The following is a 22918-nucleotide window of genomic DNA, read 5'->3' as shown; positions in this document are numbered from 1 at the left end:
TGTCACGCCGATTTCCTTCCCCAATGGAAGTATTCTCCCTCTCCCTGCTGGTCCCTTCTCCTGCATCATCGGAGAGCCCTACCTCCACTCTGGGCTCCGATGTCAGTTCCCTGACAAATATAGTCCTTATGAGTCCCCCAATTCACTGAAAAACAACAGTTTCAGGCCACTTAAACAGTTACTTTAAAACCAGGAGAAGTCCAGTAACACTGTATCTCTTTTTTGCAGAGCAAGTCAAAAGTCCTTTGCTTACCGATAGGCTTTCCACCGAGCGGCTTTCCTTTTCTAGGGGCAGTCCGTTCCCAGGTTTTAGGCAGCAGATTTTAGCTTCCTTTTCCTCTTATTTTTGCAGGTAAATACACCTCAAACTTTCCCCCCTCCTCTCCTGCAAACTGGAGGGGAGACCGCTTTCCTGATGTTAAGATTTAAGTCTTTTTCCAAAGCGTCCTTTCGAGTTTCCGCTTTACAGTCTCTTTGCTTTGATCTGTTTACAATAAGGGAAGGCAGACTTCCTGTTTATACCTTCCCGCTTCGGTATCAAATTAACTTGTTCTTTTAAATCCAATTTTATCCTACTCACGGGTAGTTACTTTCGAGTCCAATTGTCCCAGGAAAAAGTCAGCGCTCTTCGATAACAGCTGTGCGGCTTCACTCCACGGAAGAAGCAGTCGACTCTCAGCACCGCGCTGCTCACCCCGTCCCGCTCCGGAGCCCTTAAAAAAGGGTCCCTTTGCAGATTGGGGGGGCGCAAATGGTGCCCGCCGAGTCCCCACGTTCACAGGCTTCCCCCGCCTGTGATTTTTAAAGGGTCCCCGCTTTGCCGCAGCGGTAAGACCCGATCCCACGGAGCTAGTCCCTCCGAGACTCAGAGGGAATCCGCCATTGATCGATGGCGCTGACCCGGAAGTCTGGCTTGGTGGTCTATAGCAGACACCCAAAATAAGGTCACTGTAGTTTCTCTCTCCTACAAGTTTTACCCATATACTCTCCTGATCAGGTTTGTGAGAGTCTTAGCAAACACATTTTTGCAAACCACTGTGAGATGCAGCTCAATCTCTTGCCAGAAGTCCTTGCTTAAGAAAGTGGAGACCATGATCCAAGAAGCCAAACCCTTCCTGATGACACCACCTGTGCAGCCAGTGGTTTACCTCCAGTATTTCCCTCTCTCTTCCTGGGCCACAACCTTCAACAGGAAGGAGTGATGAAAAGACCACCTGTGCCCCAAGGCTCTTCAGCTTCCTGCCCAGAGTCTCATAGCCCTATGCTATACATTGAAGGCTTTGTGTGGCATTATTTATTTATACCCACATGAACCAGAAGGAAGGGGTAGTGGTCAGTGGGCTGTATAAGACTTGGCAACTTCTCTATCACATCATGAATCACTACACCTGGAAAACACCCCCCCCCAGGACATACCTCCACACACTGCTGACTCTGTCCCCCTCAGTACCACCATCACACATCTCAGTGGCAGGAAGCATTCTGTACACTGTACCATCCACAGCCAACTTGGTGTGTTTTGAATTCTGCAACTGCTGTACTTGATCCACTGGCTCAGAATCAGAAAATAGACTTCTAGCAGGGTAGGAGTTTAATGCCTCTAATCTGGGTTATCAGCATACTCATCCATGATCACCAGCCTTAGATCTGAAGGGGTTAGTTCAAGAATGGAAAAAGACTCCTCCAAGTCACTTTGGTGCTGCTAACACAGTGGTTTGGCTTAATCCCCAGAGGCGCACACCCTTGTCTCTCCAGACCAGGGCTTTTTTTCAGCCAGAACTGAGTTCCACCACCTCTTCATAGCATACTGGCAGCTGTATAGCGTCACGGCACCCAGAGCTGCGTGTCAGAGGCTTTGGGCTGCATCCTGCCACTCGTGGCTTTGTGTCGGAGGCTGTGGGGCAGCACGTCAGAGGCTACTTTGTAATGTGGCAGTGGGGCAGAGAATCAAGCCTCTATCGGGAGAAACTGGCAACTCTCCCAGGCACCCGGCTTGATCTCCGGTGACCTCCCTGGCTGCATTCTCCAGCAAACACAGGCTAGGTCTCTATAGGCGACCCTTCCCAGCGTGGGAAGAGCACACCCACTCTTTCCTGCTCCCCCGGCAGGGGAAAGAGATAGTCAGAAGCGTCTATTTACATGGCTTTATTTCTGACTCTTCAGCATTACAGAAAACATGTCAGCTCTCTTCAAACATTGGCAAACAAGTGACAAAGACTTCCTGTACAATCACAAGAGGAAGGTCACATATTACACTCTGAGCAAGTTCCGGTGAACTGCCCTGTGAACTGACTGGAACGCTGTTTCCCACAGGCAGCCAAATCACATGATGTCAACAAGCTGGATGTCTGCAGCTGCGATGAGCTCATATGCTGACAAAGTGTGCCCCCCAAAAAGTGTTTTCTCCCTAAAAAAAGGCTTAGCAACTTTGGCTCCCCCCTAAAATAAGCTCAGCAATTTAGTATTGTCCATCAAAAAAAGTGGGAGTTCCTGCACCTCTTTTTCTAGAAAAAAAAGCACTGTTCAAGACAGACTGATGCCAACAACAACATCATAGGGTCAGTCTCCTAAAAAATTCCTGTGTTTTGGTGCTCTCAAACATAATCTCTTATACACTTCTAAACTAACATGTGATTTCTACTTCACCAATCACAGGATTATAGAAAACTTTCCCACAACTATTGCAACCCACTGACATCAGTCTCGACCAGTGGTTTCAAAAACTGTGTGTCGTGACACCCTGGGGTGCCTTGGATGATGGTCAGGGGTGCAGCGAGCAACATGGGCCTCTGTCCCTCTTTCCTTCACTCCCTCGCATCTCTGCCTCCCATAGGCTTGCAGAGCTGTTTGTTGCAGCAGCCCTGGCTACAAGCTCCCCAGGCGAGTGGTGCCTTTGGGGCTGGTCAGGGGGTGCTGGTTGCCAGGAGCTGAGGCAGCCTCGGAGTAAGCAAGCAGACTCAAGGGGCCCAGCCAGTCAGTCCACCAGCTCTTGCTGTTGGGAATGGACAGTGTGAGGAGACACTTCTCTTTGGGGCAGGGGGCACAGCTCAGACCAGGGACTGCAGCAGCTACCTGGAGGACTCCCAATGAGAGGGAAGAGGAGAGGAGGCTGAGGGAACACTCCATGAGGGAGGGTGTTTGAAAAAGGGTGAGAGGCTGCCAGTTCTGCAGGTAAGGGGAAATGTAACTGGGCTCCTGAGCCCCACAGGGGTGCCACAGAAAGAATGTAGTTGGTCAAGGGATCCATGGACTCAAAAAGGTTGAAAACCTGTTCTAGACCAGTGAGAGAGCCCACCCCAAACTCCTCCTTTTAACAATGTCTTCATTAATCATTTATCAATGTCTTTTGGTTAATCACTCTGTTTATCATTTGTCTATCAACATCTGCTTTCCATTATCTGTGATTAATACATCAGTCCTATTGACCTAAGGTTAAATGCAAGTTCTGTTATGCCTAGCATTCTTTTATCCATTGTCACAGTGATTATATGCTTACATGTGATGGTTTGTGAAATATACTCAGAGTCGCAAAGTGATTTCATGCTCTTTATTCAGCTCATAGTGGTGAGGAGGAATGAATGAATGTCCCCCTCAAGGTATCTGCTTTATATACATTATTTACACAATGGGCTGCACATGATTGGCTAATTCCGGAATTCTACTGTAAGCCAATCAGGTTGTGGATTCACTTCTATCTGGAGCATGATTGGGTGGTTCCTGCCAACCAATCATACTGCTGCATTGTTCTAGGACCAATCAGACTGCTGCATTCTGAATCCTATTGTTCTAGGACCAATCAGACTGCTGCCTTTTGGATCCTATTGTTCTAGGACCAATCAGACTGCTGCAGTTTGGATCCTATTCAACTCAGTACATAACACCCCTCCCCTCTAAGTTCCAGTCCTGCCCGGGAGGTCGCATTCATAGTCCTCGAGGTACGCCGGCGGCCTACGTGTGCGTTGCGGCCTGGGGTGTTCCCTGGTCCGGGGTTCAGGTTCTGGCTCGTGTTCCAAGGATGCTGGCTGTGATAGGGCTGTTTGGTCTGGCGCAACCGGCTCGCTCAGTCGTGGTTCTGGTTCCGGTGTCCTTTCGGCCTCACGGGTCCCCTCTGTATTTTCTGATTCTGCCTCTCCTGCTTGCCCCTGCTGCTCTATGGGCCTCACTGCCCCACTGTTCCCTGACCTGTCCTCCTCCTCCTGGTTTTCTCCAGGGAATCGTCGCCGTATCTGGTCGCAGTGGCGGCGCCAGCATTGCCCCCCATCTGTTAGCACCTCGTACGACACGGGGCCAGTGACCCTGGTGACTCTGGCGGGTACCCATGCAGGGCCTGCCCCAAAATTCTTTGCGTACACTGGGTCCTGGGCCTCGAAGGTCCGGGGGTTCCTGCCTTCCCCCACCACTACCTCATCCTGAGCTCTATCGGGGTGAAGGCGGTCCAATCTGATTGCAAGGCGCCGACCCATTAGTAGTTCAGCGGGGCTCCGGCCAGTCGTTGAGCTGGGGGTGCTGTGCTGTGCTAGAAGGAATGTGGCAAGGCGGTACTCCCAATCCCCTTGCGTCATGCGGCGAAGGGTGTCCTTGGTGGTCCGCACCATGCGTTCTGCTTGGCCATTGGTGGCAGGGTGGAATGGCGCCGAACGGATGTGGCGGATGGCGTTCTGCGCTGTGAAGGTTTGGAATTCTCCTGACGTAAATGCAGTCCCATTGTCTGAGACGAGAGTGTCAGGGAGCCCGTGGGTTGCAAACAGCCTGCGTAGTACCCGGATGGCTGCGGACGTAGAAGTGGATGGTACCAGTGCGACTTCCAGCCATTTGGTGTAGGAGTCCACCACTATGAAGAATGTTTTCCCCTGAAAGGGGCTAGCGAAGTCCACATGCAGGCGTGACCATGGTGCTCGGGCGGACTCCCAGGACTGGACTGGGGCCCTTGGGGGATCTGGGCAGGATTCTTGGCAGGCCTGGCAGTGTTTGACCCAGGCCTCTATCTCTCCGTCGATCCCCGGCCACCACACATAACTCCTGGCAAGGGCCTTCATTCTTACTACCCCTGGGTGTGTCTCGTGTAGGGCTGTGAGGACCCTTTTGCGGAGGGGCTGGGGAACAACGACCCTGCTTCCCCATAACAGGCACCCCTTGTGGGCCGACAGTTCATGTTTGCGGGTTGTGTAGCCGGCGAATTCTGGCCCGGGGCTGCTGCTGGGCCATCCCCTCCACACCCAGTCCAGGACCCGGGAGATGACCCTATCTTTCTTGGAATGGTGTGCAACTTCTTGTGCCTGAATGGGGCGGTCAGGAAGCAGCTCCAGGCTCATAACCTCTTGTGCAGGTGCTGGGTCAGGGCCTGTTTCCGGTAGTGGTAGCCTGCTGAGGGCATCTGCATGGCCCATCGCCTTCCCAGGGCGGTGAATCAGTGCATACTGGTAGCTGGCAAGGAAAATTGACCACCTGAGGACGCGAGGAGACAGCACTTGGGGGGTCTGCTTTTCGGGGGCAAACAAGCCAAGCAACGGCTTGTGGTCAGTCACCACGGTGAAGGGCCGCCCGTACAAGAAATCATGGAATTTTTTTACTCCCTTCACGATTGCCAGACCCTCCTTGTCGATTTGCGAGTAGTTCCGCTCGGTTGCGTTGAGTGTCTGGGAAAAGTATGCCACCGGTACCTCTCTTCCATCCGGGAGTTGGTGTCCCAGGACAGCACCAATGCCATAGGGCGAGGCGTCGCATGCTAGCACCACTGGCAGCCTCTCGTCGAAGTGTGCCAAGACCGAGTTTGAGACCAGCAAGTCCTTGACTGCCTGGAATGCGGCCTCCTGGCGTTGGCCCCACACCCAAGGGGCCCGCTTGTCCAGGAGTCTGTGTAGGGGCTCCGCTACCGCCGCCTTGTGGGGAAGGAAGGAATGGTAAAAGTTCAATAGTCCCAAGAAGGCCTGAAGTTCAGTCTTGTTCTTGGGCGCTGGGGCATCACAAATGGCCCGTACCTTGTCCCCAGTCGGGTGGACCCCTTCTGCGTCCACCATAAATCCCAGAAAGTCCACCTGAGGCACTCCTAGTAGACATTTTTCCCGCTTCACCTTGAGACCCGCCATCTGGAAACGGTGCAGAACGGTGCGGAGGCGGTCCTCAAACTCCTCTGGTGTGGGCCCGGCAATCAACACATTATCGAAGAAGGGGGTGACACCAGGAATCCCTTTAAGGAGAGAGTCCATTAGATTCTGGAATATGCCTGGTGCCACGCTGACACCGAATTGCAGTCACTTTACCCTGAACGCTCCTCTGTGCGTCACAATCGTCTGTGCCTCTGCTGTGGCCTCATCTACTGGCAGCTGTTGATATGCTTGGGCCAAGTCCAGCTTGCCAAAAATTTTCGACCCAGCCAGGGTGGCAAGGACATGGCTGACCACTGGCACTGGGTATGCATGGGCCGTGAGGGCCTTGTTTATGGTACATTTGTAGTCTGCGCAGATGCGGACTGAACCATTAGGCTTGACGGGTGTGACGATTGGGGTTTCCCAGGGGGCATTAGGCACCGGCTCCAGCACTCCTTGCTCCACGAGTCGGTCCAATTCCTCGTCTATACGGGGTTTCAGAGCGAACGGGACCCGGCGGGCCTTGAGCCTGACTGGTCGTACTGCGGGGTCAAGCTGTAGAGCAATGGGGGGGCCCGTATACTGTCCCAATTTCCCATCGAAAACCCCCGGAAATTCCTTGCATATGGCGTCCACGTCCACTTGTAAGATTGTGTGGTTCACCCCGGTGACGGCTAGCCCCAGTGGTCCAAACCATGCCAATCCCAGTAAGCTAATGTAGGGGCCCTTGACCACAAGCAAGTCCAGTTGCCGTGTCCGCCCTCGGTATTGCACCCTGAAGGTCCCCACCCCCATTGTGGGGACCTTACGTTTCTGGAAGTCCCGGAGGGTGAATGGGGCCGGCCTGAGTTTGGGACCCCCAGTAGGACACAGTTTCCTTAAGGTCCTTGCCAAGATTATGGATAGAGTTGAACCCGTGTCAAGCTCCATGCGGCATGGGGCCCCCTCTATCTGTACCTCTACATAAATTTTCTCTACGTTGGGGTGGGGCAACTGGTATACCTGGAAGTCCATGAGCTCCGTCGAGTTGCCTTGGTGTGTTGGGCCCCGGGACCTGGGGCTCTTGGATTGGTCATCTGATGCCTGGCGTCGGGTGGGCCGAGCTCGACACACCCGGCCGATGTGTCCCAATTTTCTGCACTGCCTGCACTCTGCGTTGCGGAAACGGCAGGTCCTCCTCTCGTGACTTTCCCCGCAGCTTGCGCAGTTCCCTCCTTCTCGTCGAGGCAGCTGTGGTATGTGGGCTGCTTGAGTGCGCTGCTGTACTCGGTGCACCTCCTCCTTGTCAGATCCTGAGTCGTCGGTGAGGTCTTTGTGGTGGACCCTCGGTTGGGACGGCTGGCTCGGCCGTGCCTCTTGCGTCGACCTCTCGGCAGCTTCCGTTGCCAGGGCCTCCTCCAGAGCGACCTGGAACGTTAGGTCCTTCTTAGCGTAGAGGCGTCGTTGCAGCTTCTCATCCTTCAGGCCACCGACGAGGCGGTCACGAAGCATGTTCTCCAGCTCTGAGAAGTTGCAGAACCGGGCAGCTTGGTGGAGAGAGGTCACAAACCCAGTTATGGTTTCCCCAGGGGCTTGCCGCTTTGCGTAGAAGGCATTTCGACGAGCCACCACTGAGGGCTGTGGCGAAAAGTGCCCCTTCAGCTGTTCCATTATTGTTTTGTATGGAACAGTAGCAACGTCTTCAGGTGCAAGGAGAGCCCGGGCGATTTCAAACGTCTCCTCTCCGCAGACGCTGAAGAATATTGCCCTCTTCTTGGCGTCTTCTTCATCGGTGACCCCTTTGGCTTCTAGGAGGAAGGTGAAACGGGAGGCGTACGCTTCCCAGTCTCCAGATGCTGGGTTGAATGACGAGAATCTGCTGTCGGTTGCTATTCTGAGTTCCTTGTGTCCCGGAGCTGAAGCCTGGATACACGGTGCGAGGCAGCGGTGCGGCAGGTGGCGGTGCTGCGGTGCTGTGTGTGGCAGTCAGCTCAGCGGGATCCCACCTTCGTCGCCAGTGAAATATACTCAGAGTCGCAAAGTGATTTCATGCTCTTTATTCAGCTCATAGTGGTGAGGAGGAATGAATGCAAGTCCCCTCAAAGTATCTGCTTTATATACATTATTTACACAATGGGCTGCACATGATTGGCTAATTCCGGAATTCTACTGTAAGCCAATCAGGTTGTGGATTCACTTCTATCTGGAGCATGATTGGGTGGTTCCTGCCAACCAATCATACTGCTGCATTGTTCTAGGACCAATCAGACTGCTGCATTCTGAATCCTATTGTTCTAGGACCAATCAGACTGCTGCCTTTTGGATCCTATTGTTCTAGGACCAATCAGACTGCTGCAGTTTGGATCCTATTCAACTCAGTACATAACAGTTTGTGTATGCTATTCGCAATAAGCACCCTCTGCTCACTCAGAGAGGTATTTACAGTTCTTTATTTTGCATATGTAAAAGCAGCACAGTACAATCATGCATCCGAATCGTCTGGTTCAGATTCGGGGAGTGGTCTTCTCCTGCTTCTCCTCCAACAGAAGAGGCAGCTGGAATGTTCATGGGAAGTCTCTGATCCCTGCACTTTAACCCTCTCCTTTCCTGTGCCGAAGGCATAGGCTCCCCGTCTGTACCTGAGCTCCCTGTGCGGTGCTGGGGCTCTGCTTCAGCATCGGAGAGCCTTGCCTCCTCCTGGCTCTCCCCCTCTTCCCCTTCCGTCATCTCCCGACCGTTTCCTTCTGACTGTTCCCGCTCTGACTCTTTTCTTCCCCGACTCCAAGGCGTCCCTTGGCAGTCCCGTGACATTACATTCCGTCAGAGTTTGTTCTCTCAGTGTACCAGGACACTGGGCACACATAACTTCTTGGTTAAAAATAATGTTTTTTCTCTGTTAATAGGTTAGTCAAAGTTCATACACAGATGATAAAACTAATACAGCTCAAAATGGATCCTGACAAGATGAAGGAAAATGGAAATTTCTCCTTCACGTAAACTATATCTTAGTGTTAAATTTGAAGCAGGCATTTGAGCAGAACCTGGGTCTCAGTTTAAGTTTGAGAATAATTTAAGTGCTCCTTGTGACAAATTACATTGTAAGACCATAATCATTCCCATAGTCTTGGGACTCCAAGTCAGTGAGGAAATAACACTGAGCTTAATTACATTTTATTCTGTTCTTTTCTGCCCCCCCGCCCCCCCCACATCTCGAGCTTTCAGAATAGTGTGTACTACATATTTAAATAAGTAGCTAATGGTTTAAACCTGTCATGGACTGTCTGGATGCGGGGGAGTGGTGGAAGGTGCCAGCTGGAGAACCCCCAAGGGATCCTCCAGGGGAAGAAGGCTCAGAGCCAGGGGACTGATGGTGGGATGCTGAAGAGTGGTCAGAGGAAGAAGAGGGAGCGGACTGGGAGTAGGTGGTGTTGGAAGCTGAAGAGGTAACAGGGTTTAGTGAACAGGAAGAAGCTGGGGCAGAAAGTCATAATTCAGAGGCTGGAGAGGAAGGGGGCCAGTAGACCAAGAAGAGGCAGGCTGCTGAAGGACTAAGGAGTGTCTCCCTTCTATGACCAGCTCCGCTCCCCTCCGGCCTCCCAGAACATGCAGAGAAATGAAAAGAGCAGAGGAGAGATTGGTTGCGTGCAGACGTAGTCTCCGACTGCTTGGAAAAACCCCTGGAGAGGAGAGACCATAGGCAGCTGTGGGAGGGCAGGGACCTTCAGTCCTTGCAACTTCTGCATTGGGCCAAGACCTACTGGGAAGAGTTGCTGGGATCACTAGGCCTGCACTGTTTTTGTTTCTTCGAATAAAGAGCTAACTTCACTGACACCAGTGTTTTTTTATTGCTGACCTTCACATGACTGGCTCCTGACAAAACCCTTGGCTTTCTTAATATTTTTGAAGGACTAAATCTGAGCCCATGTCGGACTATGGAGATGAATTTGTCACTTGCAGCCAACTGGCGTATGACTACCACATTGAAAAGCCCCACAAGGTAACTTGCTTGTTGATCTATCTTACTGTCTTCTTCCATGCTTGAAACATGGCTATGTGGACGGTTCTGTATTATAGTTATAGAGAAGTATCAAATCACATCTGTCCTCTAGAACAGAAGCAGTTTTCCTCCTCCATGTTTGTTTGAAGGGTGGTTTTTTATTGGCAACAGAATTCACCCCCTTGAAAACCTTGTCTTTTTTTTTTCATTTTTTAAAAAAATGTTTCTAGCCTTGTTGGCTGGCAATACCCCCCCCCCAAAAAAAAAAAGATCACTGTATAGTGACTAGTATAGGGACAGGGGACCTGTGGCTACAACTCCCATAATCTCTGATTGTTGGCCATGCTAGCTGGGACTGGTGGAATTTGAAGTCCAGCAACACTTGAAGGGTGACAAATCCCCCTTTCCCATCCTAGTGAAATCCTTGAAGTGAGGCGGGTTGTTGCTGGATATGCAGAGCAGGAAAGTTGAGAACATGCTGCTAAACATTGACTTCCTGTTTCCTGTTTCAGGATACCATTTGTCCTGATTACTACCTCTACTTGTACAAAGATATGCAGACTCTGACCGACCTGTTACATTCTGACATCGGCCAAGACATGCAGTTGCACAACAGCACTTTTTTATGGTTCATCCCTTTTATCCACTCCCTTATGGACCTGAAGGACCTGGGGATTGCCTACAGCATAGTGGTCATTCATCACCTGTGTTTGGAAATCCAAAATGTCCTCAGTGGCACTGTTGAGACTTGTGACAAAGTGTCTGAGTTCTTCATCTGGATCTTGGTGACTGTTGTTGAGTGCAGCTTTCATTTTCTGTGGATCAGCTCAGAAATGTGGGTGTGGATAGTGGTGAAATGTGTCATGCTTCCAAGTACGGTGTTCATGCCTGGCATTGAGAGAAGAGTAGTCAGGAATAGCTTAAGAAGCACAGTGACATCACCATCTTGGGAACCTGAGCCCATACAGTGTGCCTGCATGAAACTGATCCGTAACATCCTAAAGGAAGGGTATCAGGTTGTGCAGTCACCCACTTGTAAGCAGTTCCTTGATGAACTCAACTTGCTTCGCCGTAACCACAAGCACTGGGAGCTGAGTTCCCAGCAGGCTCTAGAATTACAGAACACTCTGAAGGAGATCATATGGAGCATCATGAGCAAATCGTTAAATCCTTCCTCCCTTGTGAAGAGCCCTCCTGTTTGTGTAACTTCACCTACTTTCCTGATGAACCACAAAAGGCAGGAAGACAGGTGTCCAATGAATATGGACAATGAGCATCTACCCTGCTTGTCTGTGATAGCAAAAAGACACGTGGATGCCCAGAAAAATGTGGTGTCTCATCAATGGCCAGGGGTCCAAAACAAGCAAGATCCCTTCTACAAAAGCTTTGGCCTCGGTTTTCAAGACCTGGAGACCAAAGACTTCAGCACAAAGGAGAAGCCCAGTTCTTCCAGATCTCTTACAGAAAAGAATGGTAACAGCAGCAGTGCTTTGGAGAGAAAGGTTGGTCTAAATGACCTTACAAGCAAAATCAGATCTCTGAAACCAGACAGCACCCTGCAATTAAAACTGTTACCTGAAAGCAGTAGGAGAGGAAATACCAATCTGGAGCCAGGAACAGAAAAGCTGCAGTTGGTCAGAGACAGAACAAAGAGCCAGGAAGGGCAGAGGAGTGAAATCATTGTAGCCAGAGGCAGCACATCAGACACATTGCCTTGCAAATCAGAGGCAAGCTCAGGCAAGGCCTCTGTTGTGTGTGCTAAAGGAACCAGTTTACCCATTGACTCTAGCCAGGAAAGCATCATCCGTCACCAAAAATGCATTAAGAGGAAAGCTAAAGGCACTGTTCAAACTTTGTCTGCCCGAGAGAGCAACAAGTTGTCTGCTGATGCAGATGATTCCCGAAACCAAGTCATTATTTCTGACGCTTCTTCAGATGAGGATGAAAACAAAATGAAAGCTGGTAGAGAGAGCAGGAAAGGGCAAGTGGACGTGTGCCTTGAGAAGAAATTCAGTGCCCCAGAGCAAGAGCCATTGACTACTCCAGACCTCATACATCATACAGCAGCTCGTGAAGGCCACATCGGCAAGGGAAATGCAGTGGTATGCTCAAATTTCACAGGGATATGTGCTGGCAATGGAAGCTGTTCCAGGTGCACAGATCCAGTTCTGCCCAGTACATCAGCATCTGCCAGTCCTTCAGGGTCAGCACCTGCTGTCAAAGAATCCACTATTCAGCCAGGGAAGAGCTCTGCAGAATATGGGCAGGTTAAAACAGCTAGAGAAAGTCCCAAGGGAAGCATCAAGCCAAGCATGCACAGTAAAAAACCACTGCTGGCAAAACTGGCAAGATCTACTCCTGCTCTGGTCCCACCCAACGAAATCCAACATATGCCAGCCCCAACCTTAGTGACAGAAAAACATGGCCTATCAGAGAAAGTCCAAAGAGCAGCCGAACTTGCTCAGTGCACACAGGACAGTCTTGCTGAGTTGCGCAGTTACAGGGAAATTGTTGGCGAGGTGGATGTTCCCCAGGAAAGGACATCACAATTAGTAAATGCTCAGCAACTAACTACTAGAAATAAGAACAATTTTGCCTGCCAAAAACGTCAGCTCTATAGGCAGACAAACCCCAAAGAGAGAGAGAATTGTCAGTGTACTCACGGAGAAACTCAGGAGGCTCAGCCAGCCAAAAAACCCAAGGCGGCAGAGCTAAGACCTGTGCAGTCTGCCAGTATGGTGGGGGTGGAAAATCAGAAGGAAAGTTCTGCTGGAGCTAGTAAAACCAATCATTTGACCTTTCCAGATCCCTCCTCTAGCCCATGTGACGAGGATGTGGCTTTGAAAAAGAGAGAGCCCCAATTGAATGAGAACAAAGATGGTGACGGCTTCTTTCTTACACAGTTGGATCCAGTGGACATGGAACTGTGTTCACAAATAGAAGATGGCAGTTACCTCTCAAACATGGAAGTCAATATATCTGCAAGCCCACTGCAGGGTAATAATGATGACTTGCAGTTCAAGACCCCGACGCTGAGCAGCATTCTCCAGCCTCGGATTTCAAACAACACCCCTCAGTTGCTGAATGTGCAAAATAACCATATTGTCATGGCGCTGCCCACCCCCAGAGCTGGTTCTTGGAACAAAGTGCACCAACCCTTTGCACAAGCAAACATTGTGAATGCCCAGCAGAGAGACCATGGGATTTTCACCAGAGAGGTGCTGAAGTGGAACTATGACATGTTTGCAAACTTTAAACTGTTTGGGCCACCAAGCCATCTCCTTCAGTCTATTGTTGCCCCTGTCACAGCCAAGTTTGAGGATTACGATGACTACTTCAATACTTTCTTCCCCTTAATGATGCTAAATGCATTTGAAACGGTAAGCTGGCAACAGACCACCTCGTTTTTCTCTTTCCTCCTCAAAGGAAATCCTCCCACTAGCTGCAATTAAACTCTCTCTTTCTCTCTCTCAATTTCAAAGGTTGACAAGTTGACACATGTTTCCAAATACACATCCATTTTGTGTTCAACTTCCCTGCCCCCCTCCATGGTTTCCCCCGTAATTTTTAAATTTGCTGCATATTATCAATATTCTATACCTTGTCTTTTCCACACTGTACTCAACAACAAGTATTCAGTTGCTGTTCTTCATTCAAATCCTACCTACGTTTTAACATGTTTACAATAATTCTTTAAATATTCAACAAAAGGTTTCCACTCCTCCTTAAAACCTACCTCTTCTTGATCTCTAATTTCCATAGTTAAGTTTGCCAATTCGGCATATTCTTTCAGTTTAAACTGCCACTCTTCTTTAGTAGGTGTCTCCTGATTTCGCCATTTTTGTGCATAGAGTACTCTTGCTGCTGTTGTAGCATACAATTGGTTCGTCTGTCTTCTTGAAACATCTGACCCAGTTATCCCTAAGAGAAATGTAATTTTTTAACCTCATTATAAACCATCTCCCAAAAACTCTTAGCCACTTTACATGTCCACCACATATGGTAAAAAGTGTCTTCTGCTTCTTTACATTTCCAACATAAGCCTGACTCTGATTTGTACATTTTTGCTAGCTTACTTGGTGCCAAGTACCATCTGTGAGTCATTTTCATGAAGTTTTCTTTCAAAACATAACACACTGAGAATTTTATATTCAATTTCTACAGTTTTTCCTATGCCTTCATCTCTATATTGTGCCCACATCGCTAGTTCAGTGGATCATAGCAGATTTATCTATTTCAATCTTTAGTTTCTCATCCTAAAAGCCTCTTATACATCTTTGATTTTTATTTTTTTTTTAAACTTCTTTTTATTGAGTTTCGTATAAGTAACCAAAAAGAAAAAAAAATAACTTCACAATTACAAAACGAAAGAGAAATACAAAACACATATCAAAACATAACATAAGTATTATCTATTTCCGTTACAATTCTTTATCCTCACAATTATCTCTTTGTGTTTCAAGAACTTAAATCATTCTTCTGCGCTCTATTGACCTCCATCCCTCCCGCTTTCAGGCTTCTTAATATACATAATTTATTTTCCCCGCAGCTAATAATTGTTAATGGTTTACACGTCGTAAGGTTTATATCAAATCTGTTATAGTTTTTAGGCTTCTATAATTCCCTTCAATGTATATCATAAATTTTTTCCAATCATTAATAAACTTTGTATTTTTTTGGTTTCTGATTTTTTGAGTCATTTCTGCAAGTTCAACAAATTCAAATAATTTTGTTTGCCACTCTCTAATTGATGGGGTATCTTGATTTTTCCAATTTTGGGCAATTAATAGTCTGGCGGCTGCTGTGGCATACTGAAATAATGTCTTGTCTTCGTTTTTAACTTCATCCCCAACTATCCCTAGTAGGAATGCTTCCGGTCTTTTAGGGAATGTATATTTAAATATTTTTTTTAACTCATTATAAATATATTCCCAATATTTCTTCATTTTTTCGCAAGTCCACCACATGTGGAAAAAATTACCTTCTTTAACCTTGCACTTCCAGCAATTCTTATTCCCAGTTTTGTACATTTTCCCCAGCTTTGCTGGGGTGATGTACCACCTGTACATCATCTTTTCTAAATTTTCCCTGAGTGTTACACAAGCTGTAAATTTCATTCCACTAGTCCATAATTTCTGCCATTTGTCATACTCTATATTATACCCCAGATCCATTGCCCATCTCGTCATTACCCCCTTTATTTCCTCATCTTTGGTGTCCCACTCTAATAATATGTTATACATTTTGGATAGTAATTTGGATTTACCTTCAATAATCTCTATCTGAAACTTAGATTTCTTTTCATTCATTCCTACTTTTTTATCATCTCTCCATACTGCATTTATTTGATGGAATTGTAACCAGCCCGTTAATTTGTCTTTCAACTCCTCGTAAGGTCTCATCCTCCAACCATTTTCTGATCCTATCAGTAAATCTTCATAAGTCAGCCTTTCTCCCTCCATATTTGCCTTTTTAATTATTAGAATATCCATTGGTGATAACCACCAGGGCGTCTTCCATTCCAGGAGTTTTTTATTTCTTTCCCACACTTCGAGTAGGGGTCCTCTGAAAATATGATTTGAGAATCCTTTATGTATCTTCTCTTTATTCTGCCATAAATAGGCATGCCAGCCGAACCTGTTGTCGAACCCCTCTAGGTCCAACAGGTCGGTATTTTCTAGGTTAATCCAGTCTTTAATCCAGCAAAGGCTGGCAGCCTCAAAATATAACTTCAGGTTAGGTACTGAGAAGCCCCCTCTTTCTTTTCGATCTGTAAGGATTTTGAATCTAATTCTTGGCCTTTTGCCCTGCCATATGAATTTCGACAGGGTTCTTTGCCAATCTGTGAATATTTTAGATCCTCTAATCACTGGGATGTTCTGAAACAAAAAAAGCATTCTCGGGAGTAGATTCATTTTTATCGCCGCCATTCTTCCCCTCCACGAAAGTTTCACTCTATTCCACATATCTATTTCTTTCTTAATCTCCTTCCATGTTGTAAGGTAATTATCTTGAATTAAATTTATATTTTTTGTGGTTAACCAGATACCCAAATATTTTATTTTTTTTACCACCTTAATTCCGTGCTGTTCCTCCAATTTTTCACTTTCTTTTTTTCCCAAATTTTTAATCAGCATTTTTGTCTTTAATTTATTTAATTTGAACCCTGATAGTTTACCGAAATCTTCTAGCATTTCCAAGGCCCTGCCAATGCTTTTTTGCGGATTTTCCATAGATAACATTAGGTCATCCGCGTATGCTTTTAATTTGAATTCCTTTATTCCTATTTTGATCCCTCGGATCTCAGATGCTGCTCTCATTTTATTTAGAATTATCTCCAGTGCCATGATGAATAAGAGAGGGGATAGAGGGCACCCCTGTCTTGTCCCTTTTTCAATTTTAAAGGAATTTGTTAAGTTGTTATTTATGATCAATTTTGCATCTTGATTTGAGTATATTGCCTTTATTCCGTTCATAAACTCGCCCTCTAACCCTGCTCTTTCCATGCTCTTCAATAGGAACTTCCAGGAGACATTATCAAATGCCTTTTCTGCGTCTATAAAAATTAATGCCGCAGGTATTTCGTTCTTACACTCCAAATATTCTATAATGTTTATGGTATGCCTTACATTGTCTTTGAGGAACCTATTTGGAAGGAATCCTGCTTGATCCTTATGTATTATATTTACTAGGCATTTTTTAAGTCTACTTGCCATCACTTCCGTGAAAATTTTATAATCGTTATTTAAAAGTGATATGGGTCTATAATTTTTAATGTTCAATTTGTCCGAATCTGGTTTCGGGATCATCGTAATATGAGCCTCCCTCCATGTCTCTGGTATTCTTCCTCCTCTCAGTATACCGTTCATGATGTTACATAGCACTGGTGTTAATTGGTTTTCGAATACTTTGTAATATTTAGCTGACAATCCATCTGGTCCTGGGGCTTTCCCTATTTTCATTTTCTTTATCGCATTTTGGATCTCTTCTGCTTTTATAGGATTGTTAAGTTGGGTTCTTTCTTCCTCTGTTATGGTTCTCCCGTTATATTCTTCTAGGTATTTTTCTATTTGGGTTATGTCTTCTTTCTCTTTTTTGTACAACTTCTCATAAAATTTGAGGAAATTCTCCTTTATTTCTTTTGGGTCTTCTATCAGTTGTTCCTCTATTTTTATTTTGTTTATCACATTTTGTCTTTGTCTTTTTCGTAATTGCCAAGCTAATAATTTACCCGTTTTGTTAGCTGACTCAAAGTATTTTTGTTTCATTAGTTTAATTTTCCATTCAGTCTCTTGACTTATTAACATTGAGTATTGAGATTGTAACACCTTTCTTATTTGGATATTTTGTTCATCTTTCGGGTTTGTTGTTAATTTTCTCTCACACTCTCTTATCTGAATTAGAATTTCCTCTTTCTTCTGTTCTCTTACTTTCCTCCTATAACTATTTTGTTGAATAAAAAACCCTCTTAAAACAGCCTTACTGGCGTCCCAAACTATATCCAGACTTATTTCCGTATTGAGGTTCAAATCGAAATAATTTTTTAGAGTGGTTTTGGCTTTCCCGACCACTTCATCATTTTCCAATAGATGTTCGTTCAATCTCCATCTAAATCCGCCTTGTGGTTTACCTTTTATTTCCAAAACTACCGAATTGTGATCTGAAAGAGTTCTAGGTTGAATTTCACACTTTATAGTTCTTAAAGTAAATTCCCTTGAGACCCAGATTTGGTCAATTCTGCCCCAGCTCTTGTGTGGCTCTGAGAAGAAGGTGAATTGTTTCTCTAATACATGTTTATATCTCCAAATGTCTATTAAATCTAAACTTTCTTCCAACTTATTAAAGGATCCTGGCAGTTTCCCTTGATTATTTTTCCCCCTTTCTGATTGTCTGTCCAATTCTGGTGTCGGTACTCCATTAAAGTCTCCTAGTAGAATTGTCTTATTACATTCTACCTCTAATAAGATTTGTTCCAGTTTTTTAAAGAATTCCGATTTATTCAAATTTGGGGCGTATATATTTATCACATTGATTTTCTCCCCCTGGAAATTGATTTGTACACCTAAAACCCTTCCTTCTTCGTCTTTACAGATCATTTTGGGTTCCCATTTTTCTTTCACGTAAATCACTACCCCTCTTTTCTTTTCAGTTGTACAATTTGTGAATTCCACCCCCAACTTTTTATGCGCCAAAATATGTTTGTGCTTTTTAATTACGTGTGTCTCCTGTAAACAAATTAGATCTAAGTTCTTTCTTTTCAACACATTTACTATTTTATTCCTTTTAGTTTTTTCGTTCAAACCATTGACATTCCATGACAAAACTTTCAGATTCATCGTATTGACTATTTTTCCGTTTACCAACAGCTAATAGTTTAAATTCGAGTGGTTTTATTCTCCCTGTTCACCTCTCCCTCCTCTTCTTCCTCCTCCTCTACAATCTCCTCCTCCTCTTCCTCCTCTACTTCTTCTTCTCTAGCTTTGTCCTCTTTGTCTTTCCACGATTCGTATTTTTTTCTCCTCTGCTCTAGACCACCATTTTTCCCTTCATATCTCTCCTCTACTCTTCCTAAATCTTTTTCATATCTGCGTAGGAATTTCTTCACTTCTTGAGTCTCAACAATTCTAAACCTTTTATCTTTGTAAAAAAAGGAGATCCCTTCCGGGAACTCCCATCTATATTGTATGTTATTCTTTTTTAGGACACTTGCCAGCTGTTTATAACCTTCTCTTTTGCGCAGGAGTCTAGTTGGTATCTCTTTAAAGATGATGATCGGTCTGCCATCAATAATTAATCTTTTTTGATAGCTTGTTTTCAATATCACATTTTTCATCTCTATCGAGCTAAAAATAACTAAGCAATCTCCTGCGACTTTTTTTGATTTTATTTGTTTAGTCTTTGATTTAATTCTGAAGGCGTTTTCTATCGTATATGCAACCTCTTCTTCTTTCAGCTCCAGCCAATTGGCTAGTTCCTTAATCATCTTTTCTTTGATATTTTCATTTGTTTCTTCTCCTATTCCCCTAAATTTCAGATTTAACTGCTTTTGTTTCATTTCAATCATCGCTAAGTTGTCCAGAACTTGGTCTTGATTTTTATTCAGTTCTCCTATCTCATCTTTTAACCTATCTGTCTCCTTTCTATGTTCTTTCATTTCTTTCTGCATTTTTTTATTTGCTTCTTCCAAAGATTTTGACCGACCTGTCAGATCCTTTATTTTATTTGACAATTCTCCTATTGCACCTTCTATTTTTTTATCTAATAACTCATGCATTTCTTCTAATTTTTTCCCCATAAGTATTTCATTCTGTCTGAACTCTTCTTTTATTTTTAGCCACAAAATATCTAAGTCTTTGATCTCTTCTTGTCGGGATATTTTCCTTTCTGATGGTGTCCCTCCTATCTTTTCCCCATTTTTCCCCGACATTTTGTCCTTTTCTGGTGTTAAGTTAAGACTCTTGTAATATCTTTCCTCTCCCCTAGGGGGCGCACAGTCTAAGCTCTATCCTGCTAGGTTTCTGACGCTAAGTTCACAAACGCTTTAGGATTCTCAGGTTTCTCAAAGAGGTATATGGGAACTGAGTGTGTTTCAAATTATTCTCAGTCCCTTTGGTTTCCAACCAGTACGTTAATGCTGCCAAGTTGGTTTCAATAATTTCCAGCTTCAATTCTAAGATCTAAGATCTCAAAAACCTTAATGCAAATTATTCTAATTTCTAAGTTGTTTCAATAGTATTTCAGTAAAACTATTTCAGTATTATTTCAAATTAGATTATACTAGCCAAAATAAAAAAATAAAAAAATAAAAAAACAGTAAAAAAAAAACAACAACAACAACAAAAAAGGGAAGGAGAGACAAATCCTAACAGACAGAACTTTAAACAAAATAAATTTAACAAATATCTAACTTTATCTTATATAAGGGCTCCTTTTCTTCCCTTCTAATTATGTTACAGCCACTTGGTCAGCTTAATCCAATTTCAAAATTTCACCCAAAAAAATATCAATGTTAGAAAGTAAGTCACCGCAGATGAGTCTCTTTCCAAAATCTGTATTCTTCAGCCACTTGCTGGCTTAATCCAATATTTGGTTACGATTGGGAGGAGGGGTCCAGAAATTTATACCCCCAAAAGTCAGGTCCGAAACCATAAGGTGAGAGTAGTTGAGTCCTCCAGTAATTTTAAGTATGTTCCTCTTTTAGGTTCAGTTGCACTTTAGTCTCCAAAGCAAACACCCAAACCAACAGAGAAAGTCAAGAAAACCAAGTTCAAGATCTTTAAAGGTCCGATGTATTCAAATTTTAAACCAGTCTTTCAGCGAAGAAGAGTAGGCGTGAAAACAAAGTTTGGGATCAGTTCATGCCCAGTTTCTCCAAAATGCAAAGAAGAGAGAAGCCAGGAAGAGGAGAAGAGAAAGGGGTTAAAACTCCAAAGTCTTTAAGGGGGGGAGGTTAGTATCTCCAGTTGGGGTTTAGCCAAATGCTCAAAATTTCAACCTTCCCTCTGAGAAGGGCAGGTAGGTGAAAGTTATTATTTATTTGTTTGAAAGCTTTTATTATATTTCGTCTTTTTTTTTTTTCCCTTTCCTCACCTTCCCCTTATGCTGCAATGTTGTTATTTAATACTTCGGGGTAATTATCCCTCTATCCTACTCAGTCTTTTTTAGTCCCTTATTTTTGGAGTCATTTCCCCCAGAGAGAATACAAAGTTTCTTGAGGTCTATTTAGTTGCTTAGTTGTTACTTATCTTTCCTTCGCCTCACCAACAAAGTTGCTGAGGGCTTTCACTTTTCTGTTCTCTATAGCAGATGATTAGTCATTTCCTTTCTTTACTCTTGCGACTATGTTTCCTGCGCCATTTTGCTCTGGAAGAACAAGTCGGGTTCCTCAGTTAAAGCTTTTTATATCCAGAAGCCCTCTTATTGCTAGCTTAAAGTTTTTAATACGTCGTTTTTGCCATAATCTTGAGGGTTCTGTTCTTAAAGTTGCGGAGATTTGTCGCTTTTCCAGTAGGAGCTAGAGGCATCGCTACACGGGGTCCGCAGAGCTTACCGTTCGCGTTTCTCAGTCCCGTCGCTTTCAAGTCTCTTTAAAAAAAAACCGGAAAAAACTTCGGGACTCCTCCAACGCTGCTGGGTAGCTTGTCCCTCAAGGGTACCCCCCTTGAGATTTTGGGGGTCGCAGTGCCCTTGCGTTGCCCCCGAGCCCCCGTGAAGTTCGGAAAAGCTCTCAGCGTCTTTTCCGCGCTCCTTGCTGCTTGCGATCCCAAACCGGAAGTCCTCTTATACATCTTTGAAATTAGTTTTTCTCTGTTCTCTAATAACTCTTTTTCAAACTGAGAGCTTTGATTAATAAACCCATGCTTCTTACCTTGTTTAAATACTTCAATCAGTTGATAGTATTGCAACCAATTGATCAACCAATCCTTTTTATCCTCTAACTTCTTAAGCAGGCATAGGCAAACTTGGCCCTCCAGATGTTTTGGGACTACAATTCCCATCATCCCTAGCTAACAGGACCAGTGGTCAGGGATGATGGGAGTTGTAGTCCCAAAACAGCTGGAGGGCCGAGTTTGCCTATGCCTGCTCTTAAGCATCACACCATCTTCTGTGAGGTCCAGTAGGTCCCTATAGGTCACCCATTTCTTTTCCATGTTTTGTTTTTTTCTGTGAAATTGCTTTTTTAATTACATTTTTCAAAAATATTTTGACAAAAATACAGATCCAATATTTTCAAACAAATACCGTATTTTTCGCCCCATAGGACGCACCGCCCTATAGGACGCACCTAGTTTTTTTTTGGGGGGGGAATAAAGAAAAAAAAATATTTCCCCCCCAGGCACGGGGCTGGCGCGGGGGAAGCCCGAGCTTGTCCCCGACCCCAGCCCCCAGAACAGCCTGCTATCCGCAAGCCTAGGGAGCCGCGCCGGTCTCCCCAGGCTTGCGGAGAGCTGCGCGAAGCCCGGGCGCGCTCTTTAGCGCATCCAAGGCTTCAGAATTCAGGCAGCTCTGCGCAACCTTTGGGAGCCCGGCGCGGCTTCCTGCCGGGCTCCCGAGGGTTGCGCAGAGCTGCGCGGATCCCGGGAGTCCAGGAAGCTCTGCGAAACCCTCGGGAGCCCAGCGTGAAGCCTGTATTCGCCCCATAGGACACACACACATTTCCCCTTCATTTTTGGAGGTGGGAAAGTGCGTCCTATAGGGCGAAAAATACGGTATGTGTATTTTGACTTCCCCCCACTCCTTTTATGGTTTCCTGTATTTTTACATTTGTAACACTGCATTTCCGTCATTACTCCAATTATTAATTACTCCCTAGTTTTCCTTTCACATTAATTTTAAGTGTTTGGTTTAAGTTAATCCTGCTAATGAACTTACATGTGTACAATAACATTTCCAGTAAGTCTTTATACTTCTCTCAGACTCTATATAAGTTCTTCCTGAGTACATGATTTGAGAACTTTTTATATATCATCGCTTTACCATACCATAAACATACGTCCCAGCTAAATTTATTACCGTATCCTTCTAGATCTAGCAATTGTGTATTATCAATACAATCAAAAGTCTGGCATTGCAAAGCCACCTCTATCTTTAGTATCCATCAAAATGTTATGCTTTATTCTTGGCTTTCTCCCCGCCAGACAAATATTGAAATATCTCTTTGCCATTCCTTAAAGCAGCTTGTGTTATTTATTATTGGTATTGTTTGGAATAAGAATAACATCTTAGGTAAACTATTCATCTTTATGGCTGAATCCTTCCTAAAAATGAAAGTTTCGTCCTCCCCAATTAAACTTAAGCCACACCTGCACATACATTTAAATCAGTATTGTACCACTTTAAATAGTCTTGGCTTCCC

General features: G+C 45.1%; 1 protein-coding gene across 1 annotated transcript in view; it reads left to right on the top strand.

Annotated features, from left to right (window-relative positions):
- The window catches only part of LOC310753752 (putative helicase senataxin), a gene marked incomplete at its 3' end in the record, with an annotated part of 215300 nt that overhangs the window by 101301 nt on the left and 91081 nt on the right, over positions 1 to 22918 (top strand). The window contains exons 7-8 of the mRNA XM_083595096.1: positions 9972 to 10062; positions 10575 to 13442. Of these exons, the coding sequence (XP_083451222.1) occupies positions 9972 to 10062; positions 10575 to 13442 (2959 nt within the window). The remainder of the gene's footprint in view (positions 1 to 9971; positions 10063 to 10574; positions 13443 to 22918) is intronic.

This window comes from Podarcis filfolensis, assembly GCF_964270895.1.
Source record: "Podarcis filfolensis genome assembly, chromosome: W".
NCBI lineage: Eukaryota > Metazoa > Chordata > Lepidosauria > Squamata > Lacertidae > Podarcis > Podarcis filfolensis.
This window is presented reverse-complemented; position numbering and strand designations above follow the sequence as displayed.